The sequence below is a fragment of the Eschscholzia californica genome, unplaced genomic scaffold (assembly GCF_041429995.1).
Source record: "Eschscholzia californica isolate CP2 unplaced genomic scaffold, dmEscCali1.0.p SCAF_6, whole genome shotgun sequence".
NCBI lineage: Eukaryota > Viridiplantae > Streptophyta > Magnoliopsida > Ranunculales > Papaveraceae > Eschscholzia > Eschscholzia californica.
Window position 1 is genome coordinate 17,254,909 of NW_028238483.1, and position 9,675 is coordinate 17,264,583.

General features: G+C 37.5%; 2 protein-coding genes across 3 annotated transcripts; both read right to left on the minus strand.

The window, feature by feature from the left end:
- Positions 1-564: 564 nt before the first annotated feature.
- LOC147532069 (uncharacterized) lies at positions 565-4,047 on the minus strand. The gene is made up of 5 exons (XM_086647423.1): positions 3,979-4,047; positions 2,778-3,048; positions 2,454-2,559; positions 1,209-1,352; positions 565-1,073 (listed from the first exon to the last, which is right to left on the minus strand). The coding sequence occupies exons 2-5, from the start codon at positions 3,041-3,043 to the stop codon at positions 828-830; spliced, it is 762 nt and encodes a 253-aa protein (XP_086503549.1). The 5' UTR covers positions 3,044-3,048; positions 3,979-4,047; the 3' UTR covers positions 565-827.
- Positions 4,048-5,346: 1,299 nt separating this feature from the next.
- HAG2 (histone acetyltransferase of the GNAT family 2) lies at positions 5,347-9,452 on the minus strand. 2 transcript variants are annotated; one of them, XM_086647422.1, is made up of 11 exons: positions 9,429-9,441; positions 9,129-9,365; positions 8,998-9,039; positions 8,800-8,909; positions 7,955-8,023; positions 7,669-7,707; positions 7,513-7,589; positions 7,303-7,387; positions 6,889-6,976; positions 6,616-6,773; positions 5,347-6,219 (listed from the first exon to the last, which is right to left on the minus strand). In XM_086647422.1, the coding sequence occupies exons 2-11, from the start codon at positions 9,205-9,207 to the stop codon at positions 5,566-5,568; spliced, it is 1,401 nt and encodes a 466-aa protein (XP_086503548.1). In that variant the 5' UTR covers positions 9,208-9,365; positions 9,429-9,441; the 3' UTR covers positions 5,347-5,565. The 2 variants fall into 2 exon arrangements, with proteins under 2 accessions (XP_086503548.1, XP_086503547.1); XM_086647421.1 differs by having other exon boundaries at positions 9,129-9,452.
- Between the last annotated feature and the right edge of the window lie 223 nt (positions 9,453-9,675).

Below are 9,675 nucleotides of genomic sequence, written 5' to 3' on the forward strand. Positions count from 1 at the left end.
CGATTCCCACCCCTACTCATCCATGTTGAACAAAAAAGACTTCGATAAAAGAATCACATGACAATCAAAATTCTTAGTTAACATGGAGTATATTCTTTGTGATTGAAGGAACATGAACGACATTCTTTAACGTGAAGGAAGAAGAATGAATGAGATTTCGAAGAACATTACCTTCATAGGTAAAAAGAATTCGCATTCAACCTTAGCCCATTGAATGAAGGCGAGGTTTGCATCAATGGTGGAGGCAGTGAACCAATAGAATCAAAATGGTGGTAGAGATCGTGAGACTTCATGACCGTCATTTCAACAAAAGAAAAAGTTAGTATGATCGAGCTTGATGGATAAGAACACCTTAAGAACAAGAAGAAGATGACAAGGGATAAGAAAAATGAAACCTGATTAAGAGAACATAGGTTATAATACCATGAAAACGTTTGCATCTCTCGTAACCTCGACAGTGGGGTGAGGTTTATATTTATAATGATCACTAAGTTGCATCATATTTATAGTTGAAATCTTAGGAAAATTCATGTAAATCCAAAATTCGAGATCGTGAGAACGGAGTAAGCTAAAAAACCACAAATTATTTTTCCCATAAATGTTTTTTCTCATCCTACAAAGTAAATATATATACTTCTAACCAGCCCCACCCACCCACCCAAAACCCACAAAAGAACACTTCTTTTTCCCTCAAAAAAGCTCCCCAGTAAATTCCTTTCTTCAAATCCCTGGTAACTAAAATTCTTATCCTTCACTGTTAAACTCAAATCAGATAAAATCTATTTTTGGTTTTCAAAAAGATAAAAAAAAAAATACTCGTTTTGCATTCAATCTTCCTCTCCAAGCAAGTCATCGTACGATACAGGCACTCTTATCCTACTCATAACAGATAAACGTTCTCCTTTAGTATTGGAACCTTCAATGCCGTTCTTTACCGGAGGTGTAAGCTCAGAACCATCCGAAACAACTTGGTCAACCTTTGAACCAAATGACGATCCCACAGTCTGTTGAGTTGAAACGGGCTCTTTGCTTTTGTCTTGTGTTTGTTTTACGTTTTGTGGTCTGAATTGCTTCTGCAGTGATTCAAGAACACAACCAGAAACTGTGTGAGAAAATAAACGATTGAGATATTAATTTAATCACGAAGCTCCAGATAGTAAACAGGCAAAGAAGGAAAACAAACTGAAGATATATGGAGAGTATTATACCTCGAATTCTTTGCCTTTAGTCATTATTTCTTTGTATGCATTTGGATCGCGTATCTTTAAAATGCTCCATAATATGCCACCACCTGTACGAAAGCGCTTGCCATCGGCTGTCATCTGACCTCCACAAGTTTGAATTGCATCAACCTGCAACTTTGAAGTTTCAATTAGACGAATATTGGCTGTATGATTAGATTTTGTTACAAAAGAACAAAGAGATCCTCCCTTCAGAAACCATAGTGAATCAGGCTCATTCGTCGAACTCAGGGGACGGGATGAAATTTTAAGAAATCGTGTACTTGTATAATATAATAGGCAAGATATAATCAAATAACATTATATCCACTTGCATCCAGGAGAGAATGTAGAAACCATAAGTCCGACTCAAAACAGTAGCTATCCAACTTCGTCATCTTTCTTTCTCCCCATGAACATGATAAAATATGCTACCATAACTTTAAAGCCTACAATTTTGAGTGTACCGTAGCTTAAATATGAAAATGAAACAAGAGAACGCAGCACGCCTTTTTGATTTTATCTATATTGTAGTTATGTGTCTGGAATAAACACAATCAGATGAGAAAAAGAAAACTAAAAATTAACGAGAAGAATATGCTACATTTTTTTTCTTGCACCTAGGGTTAAGTATTAAATCGCTCGATAGGATGATATGAAATCTAAGTAATTGAGAGAAGTATATACTACAACACAAGATATACCAGTTATTATCTTAACCCAATGAATGGTGGGTGGCATGGTGGGTGGGTGGGGTTGGTCATTACTCGCACTCACGATTTCCATAACAAAATACTCGCACTCACGTCTAAGAATACTAACGAAAAGAAAGCTGCATCACTTTCGTAAATCACAGAAACCCATATGCCACTGTTTTTGCAGGATGCAATACATCTCATTTTTCAGATGAAAGTACCAAAATTTGAAACCTACAACTGAAAACATAACAGGGTACAGAACTTGTTCACTGGTTGAAATAAAGATGAAATAAACATCAAAGTAATAAAGGATAATGGCAAACAGATTCAAAATTGCCAAATGGAAGTCAGGGAACTTACGAACTGCACAACGATTTACATTTTTTCAGAGGTGATACAGCACCTTTAGAAAACCGTATTTATATTTTGGGTACCCATCTCAACTAATCTTATAAAATTTAACTTGCAAAACGTTACTGTGACAACAAATCACTCATTATCAGGAGATATAAAAGGAGAATACAAGAAATCTAACCTCTTTTACAAGATCACTCAAAGCCGAAACACCAAGACAACCTACAGCATTCCATACCAAGTAAGGTTTCCTCTCCTTCAAGCGTCGACAAGTATCTATAACAAACCTACAAAAAAGCAAACCACAAACTAATCAAAATTGGATCAGTAACAAATATGATAAATTGGTCATTTCAAACTGCTAAATCCGACTTTCAAGAAAATGAACGGGTACGTAAATAATTCTCTTAGTCTTATCTTATAGTAATCCATCATAAGCTTATTCCATTTATTTGAGGTTGGGACGAACAAAAAGATTCTGAAGCAAGGTAAAAGTAGAACTTACTTATTAATGTCTGTGATATTTGTTGCCGGGCCAGTCTTCTTGCTCTTTTTTTTCCTTGCCTTACGTTTACGATTTTTGCTGTGAGATTCTTGATGTACTACTTTATCATCTTGGTCACCACCACTTTTTGTCAACTCCAAGTGCCCAATCTGCTCCCTGCACTCTCCTTCTTCTAATACCTCAGAATCGACCATCTCAACATCTTGATATTCTTCTATATTTTCCTCTTCAAATATTGCTTCCAGCACATTCTCACATCCTTCCATTGAACCTAGAGAATACAAAAACTCTAAGCCTATTTGTTACAAGGTCTACATCAGTGTTATGAATGACAAGAGAAATAAGAAACAAGAGAACCTTTATATCAGCATTCAACTTGAGACTTTGAGTTCTCAAGCTATGTTCAAGTCCGTAAAAATGCAATTTCGTAAGATGAAGATGGTCATTATGGGTGTGAGGCAAACTTGCGTTTATTGTAAATAAATGTGTCTCTACCTTATCGATTTACAAGAAAGATGAATAACTTGTTTTCTTATCTCCATATACAACATCATACTTTCGTCTCTAAACAATCAAAACACGAATAAACCACTCGACCAACACTAAATTGACACGAGGCCTACTAGAATCTACATACAATACTAAATTACTTATTTCGATTATGAGCTCAAACTGAAAAGGATTCAACTACATTCGCCACTCATAATGCATATAACTCAAACTTCAACTATCAATTGGAAACTAATAACCTAATGAAAAAAATCCTTCATAACTCATTCTGAATTTCTTTTTGAAATTTGTGTAGGAAACCCATAAAGAAGTTCTTAAAAATATTAGGAACTTAGAACCTAACAAGTCCAATTTCAAAGGGTTTCAAAACCAACAACCCAAAACTTTAATCATCTTAAACTCTATTGAAATCAATTGAAAATATGATAATTAAAACCCTAGAGAGGACTTGGGCAACCAAAGATGAGGCGAATCGGTAGTGAATATGAAAGCCATTAATCACTTTAAAGAAAAAAGAACTTCAATTGAAAAATTAATTTTGTAAAAACAAGGCTAAGAGAGTCGATAACAATCTTGAAGAACTTAAATCGTGTACCGTAAGAAACGGTGTCATTGAACAACAGAGATACAACACTTGAAAACCCTAGAACTAAAATTATCAGGGTTTAAGGTTGGAAAGGAAATGGGGTACCTGAAATTCACAGCCAAATTGAACAGTTCCAAATTCTAAGAAAATAGAGTGGGAACCAGCCGAATGAGGTTGGGGTTTTCAATTTAGGGAAGTTATACGGGCGCACATGGTTATTACTTGGGTTGAGCAAGAATGGAGGTGGGGCGACGGGGGTCAATACTTGGTTGCAGGAGGGGTTGAAAGTGTTGGGGGTAAAATCTAAAAACCTGGAGGTCTCGGGTTCGATTCACATAGGAGATTGAATCCATGGTTATTGAATTTGGATTATTAAAAGTATAAATATAAATTTGTCCAACCGATAGTACACAGGTAGGAACCTACGCGGCAGGTACTCGTGACCAAGAGGGTTTGTGAGCACCCATTGTCCAGTACAGGAGCAAAAGTGCTTATTTGAGCACCTGCCGACGCCCGAGCCGCTACATTCCTCGTGTTAGAGCCTTCTACACCTAGACCTAGCTGCCCTGGATGGAGCTTGATAAACCCGCAATATCCTACAACTACATACATTAATATTAAGAAAAAATGGCGGTTCGGGCCATGCTTTCCAATAGGAAAGATGTGCGTGATGATGAGTCGGAAGCATCTTTCAGTGACTAAACTATAAGATCGGGAAAATTTCCTTCCGGCCATGTGAATAACCTACCAAACTGGTACACTTAGTACGTTATCGTGAAACCTTTAGAAAGTAGGATGGATCAAATTGAACCATTTATTCGACCAAATTTGTTGTTCTTCCTCATCCCCCTACAATGACAATAGTTATCTTGTTCGTTACCCTCTTTCACTGAAAGCCACCTCATCTTGAGAAATCAAAATTCTTATTGCCCCCCCCCCCCCCCCCACCGCACAGCGAAAGCGGGTGAGCGGTAGAGCCGCCCCACCTGAAGTCGGTTCCTGAGCCGGCAGGGGCAACCATTGCCTGTACAAGGCCGCCTCGTTTTCCGCAAGAGATCGGGGGGAAAGGTTCCCCAAAGCCTTCCCGAGGGGGCCAGCCTCACTCAATTCGAGATGAGAGAATCATCCGCAAAATGCGCGACAGACAGGTATTATAAAATAATAAAGAAAGACAGAAATGTTTGAGGCACCGATAATGGCATTTAAATTTTCTGAACTGCCCGGGCCCAACAGGCTACCCCAATGATCAGCAGGCTACCCCAATGATCAGCAGGCAGAGCCGATGAGGGACCTGAACGCGCATCCCACCCAACCAGTTTCCCACCCTAAGCCTTCTGATTTTGAAAGAAATTTCGTAAGGCGTTCCATGTGTTATTGTTATCTTGTTACAGGCCCACTTTGATCAATTTATGCCTTCAGATGATGAATAATAACAATCCAGAACAACATCCTGCAGATACTTCCACAGAATAATAAAGCGCAAATTCGAGCCTTCTTCAACATAAAATAAGAAAGTATAGTATAATATGAAATTCATTACTAGTACATGTAATCAGAGAAACATGTATATTGGAAAGGAAATACAAGCACATAAATTGATCAAAACCATCTGAACTCCTCTATTTCCAATATAATCACTCACCGACGAATCGCATGTTTGCCTACATAAACAAGACTACTAAAAAAAAAGCATTACCCTCGATGCAAATTTACCTTTTCTGCTATCTCAGTGATTTCTTTGACTCGTTCGTCGATTACTTGATTCAACTGTTCCTCTTGACTTGTCTGATTTTGGTTAACTTCATTCTCAATGCCAACTGTTTTTACGCTTCCTCTTGGTCGAAACATAACAAATGTCATTTCATGATCATAATCATTAGGGACTTCAATTACTTGCTTTCCTGCAGTTCCAGCATCTTTCCCTAAGATGTCAGCTTTTGTACGATCTGAAATCAGGGTTCTGTAGTTTTCTATGCCTTTGTGGTCTTGCGGATCAAGTTCAAGATAAATGAGAACCTCCCAACACTGAATAAACTGCTTTTTGTTGATCTTAAAAGTTTTCCTTACATCTTCAACTATAGCTGAAGGTGGGTCAGATTCGAATTTGGAACTCTTTTTTGATAAGTTTTCTTGTTTCAAATGCGAAGCAACTAAACTAATTGCTGCTCTGACTGAGTCTAAACCAAGTAGGCGAAGTGTGTCTATGCAGGTCCGAACATGCTGGAGATAATCAGATGGCTCTTCAATCGCCATATCATAAACGTTGTCGGATATTGCAACAGAGTTAAGTACTTCCAAGAGGTAACGGCCGTGACCTTGGCCCTGGAAAGGTGGCAATACTAGCATCTGCCATTAAATCAAACTGACATCAGACTACTAATCAAGAAAATAAGTTACTCAATTTGGAGTACAACGTCCACAAGTGTAGGTCAAAAACATAGTGACTAAGTCGTAAATTTGCATATGTGTGTGTGTGTCATAGTGATAGTCCTTTATATAACTTTCGTTTTTTTTTCATCCACCATACACAAATCACATCAACTTTGAGCGATAATTTATGGTCTAACGTGATTTTGTGCAAGTTCAGACAAGATGTACATATACTTTCACACTATACCTACTAAAGTGACTGGAGTTATCCAACACAAGTATCTGAGAGTCTAACACGCAAAAGTACTACACAGGAACATCTGTCAATCCATGTTTACTTTTACCCGATGACGTCATATAAAAGAGAATTACCTGACTAATCCGCAAACGAGAACTGTCTGGATAACGGTAAAACCGATAAACAGTTGCTAAGCCAAGCAATTTGACATTAGAATCACCTTGTTGATCTGTTTTCTGAACCATGACATATATCTCCCATTTTGAATCAGTTATATCAATAGGACTGCTGCCTGAGACAATAAATAAGCAAAAACTAGTTTGACTTGTTAATTGTTATGAATTGGGGTTACAGGCTGAAAACGGAAAATAAGAATAGCAGAACAGGAACGCGACAGAGTCAATCACCATCAACAAGAAGAAGCACCAGTGGCACCAACCGACTATAGATCTCCCCCACAAGAATGTTATTTACAGGAAGACGAACAACCTGACGCTGTGGAAAGAGGTAATAATCATCAGTCAACAAGTTTATTAGCATGCGGCATGTCTATAATACAATGATACGCATAATTAGGGGGTGCATGGTCGGAGATTGCTGATAAATTCCAAATGGTGAAAGGATACAATGGTCTTCCAGAGTTTCAAGTGACATAAGAAGAGTATCCTATTCCATGAACTATAGATGGACAACCATTAGTAACTTACTACCTCTAGACTACTGGAAAAGACATTGATATTGTTCGTTCAAAATTTGTCTCATTTTCAATCAATTGACATTGCTATATAGTAGTTCACTGAGAGATAATATACAAAACCCACCACGGATTCCAATTGAGTATTACATTCATTTTCCTGTTCCTTGGCAGCTTCAAAATGTATTACTTCTCCATTTGAGATGACATTTCTGAACAGAATTGCACCCATGAATTCAGAAAATTATATTTTACTTCAGAATGAGAGAAATATAACCAACTGTTTGCTCGGCAAATGTATAAGCCACTTTGTGACAGTGAAAGCAATAAAGCATACCTGATATAGTGACTGTCTCTCGAGAAAGTTTCAAGAAAATCATCTTTTGACTTGATGAGACATTCGCCAAATATTGACTGTTGAAGAGAACAATTTAGTACGAATGCAAAGACTAGAAAACACTAGAATGGATAAAGTTAAATTATAGATGGGTACCTGAAGAGCAGCGATCAGATCTGTAATACCCTTGCCTCCCTTAAATAAGGTAATTAAAATATTATGTCAACAGCAGAAGAAGAAAAAAATGAAAAGTCAATTCGCAAAACATGCTGTTTTTGAGGACTAAGAAAATCGTGGACTTGAACCTAACTATGCTCTGGAGGTGAAGGAGAAAGACTAACTACCAACTCAAAGAAAAGCTCGATCTGAGTTTTTCGTCTTCCCTGAGTAACAGGTTAAATTAATCCGTAGTGAAAAAGTAAAAAGAGTAAGCAAAACTTACATCGGATGAACTCTGAAACATAATATCAGCATATGCATGAAATGATACGCTACTCAACCAAATGTTGATCTGCACCAGATGTGTTTAAAGATGAGAAAACTACACGGTGAAATGTAAAGACACTCAAGCGTGACAGAAAAAAAAGAAACATTTTACAGAGAATTCAATGCAGCAGCCACGACTGTGTAGATTAGCATCGTTTCTTGTGCTTGAATCAAATACACAATTCTTTGGTTACGCACATTTTTAAAAAATGATGACATGCATTGTACCCTCTATCTGTTACTGCGTATCCACTATCTTATCAATCGGATACATATCACTAAATCAAATGTTAAATTTAAGTTGACAAATTTAACAGAAATCCGAATGTGGCCTGAACCCAAAGTGACCTCTAATAGACGCACAACATTATGACCTTACAACTTGCAAGCGTAAAGAACTGGTTGCATCTAACCCATCACCTAAACATTTCCACATTTTGTAGACCTGACGTGGAACTGCCGGTTGGAATGACTTAAATGGTCACAGTGTCACACCGTAGTCCCTACATCCTAAATACTGTCTACACTGATCGAGGTTCTAAATGCCCATCAATCTCATGTTGCAGCAATCTTGCCCTACATTACACTTAGGTCTACAAATCGAACTCCGCCCAAAAATAACTCTCCACTAGGTCTATATCGAAGAAAGGAACTACAGATATTACCATTTAGTTTCGGGTAAGCTTTGAGAAACCCTTAAAAGTGAAAAAAATCCTACCCAGTACCAAGAGACTCTTCTGAAATTTATAATGAGATTAAATAAATAAAAAATTATGCTCAAATAGAAATTTAGGATGAGACCTTTAAATCTTTGTACCCATATATGCGTCCATCTTCGCCGAAAAACCGGTTAAGATCGACAGCTTCAAACGAGAAGCTATCTGTAGCATCAACCTCTTTCTTTCTAGAAACTACAAAACAGTGTCCGGGAACAAATTTTGAATCTTCATGTAAAGATAAATACATAAATTGTAGCTGAAATGAACACAATTAACATACCCAAAAAAAGTTCGATGCAATCGTTAGCCTCGACTCCAGCATCTGTAAAGGGGTAGGAAGTTAAAACTAGGGTTTATGGTGTGACAATGAAGATTGAAGAGGAAAAGTGTTATGGGTCTGAGTTAACTCACCGATATTGGAGAATCCGACTCGTCTTCGTTTCTTAGGGTCTGATGTTGAATGATCGGATGCTACTTGTTTCTTAGCCATTGTTGGAGCTTTGTTAGGGTTTTGGTGGGAGGGAAAATGGAGATGAGAGTGAAGGCGGGAAATAGCGAACTGGGCCTGCTTGAGATATTAAGATTCTTTCTACTCTCTAGTGACTAGTCTCTCGGTCTCTCCTTTTTCTCGTTTTAACTCAACTTTCACTTTGATAAAACCACATTCGCTCCCTCTCTCTCACTCGCTCGTTTTTAAGTTTTGACTCTGACCTTGATAAAACCAGATCATTCTCTACTCTATATATATATCTATTATATATAGCACAATGGTGTTTTTTGAGGTGAGCCGTTGATTTATGTCATGGATATTCACGTCCATCCGATATTCATCAAAAATTATCTAATCTAACGACTAAAATTGAATTTCAAACCCACTAAATCAGAGGCTCCTTAATTCTCTCCCACTTTTTTGATAACCAACCACAAAAAACCACTATATCCCACGTTTTTTCACTGC

What these genes read in the sequence shown, in the direction of transcription:
- LOC147532069 (XM_086647423.1), bottom strand. Translation starts at nt 3,043, where the DNA reads ATGGAAGGATGTGAGAATGTGCTGGAAGCAATATTTGAAGAGGAAAAT. An exon ending in AATATCACAGACATTAATAA is followed by an intron (nt 2,560 to 2,777) that starts GTAAGTTCTACT and finishes GCTTTTTTGTAG; the next exon opens with GTTTGTTATAGATACTTGTC. An exon ending in CTAAAGGCAAAGAATTCGAG is followed by an intron (nt 1,074 to 1,208) that starts GTATAATACTCT and finishes GAATCACTGCAG; the next exon opens with AAGCAATTCAGACCACAAAA.
- HAG2 (XM_086647421.1), bottom strand. Translation starts at nt 9,207, where the DNA reads ATGGCTAAGAAACAAGTAGCATCCGATCATTCAACATCAGACCCTAAG. An exon ending in ATGGGTACAAAGATTTAAAG is followed by an intron (nt 8,024 to 8,799) that starts GTCTCATCCTAA and finishes CATCTGGTGCAG; the next exon opens with ATCAACATTTGGTTGAGTAG. An exon ending in TGTTTCAGAGTTCATCCGAT is followed by an intron (nt 7,708 to 7,954) that starts GTAAGTTTTGCT and finishes ACCTTATTTAAG; the next exon opens with GGAGGCAAGGGTATTACAGA.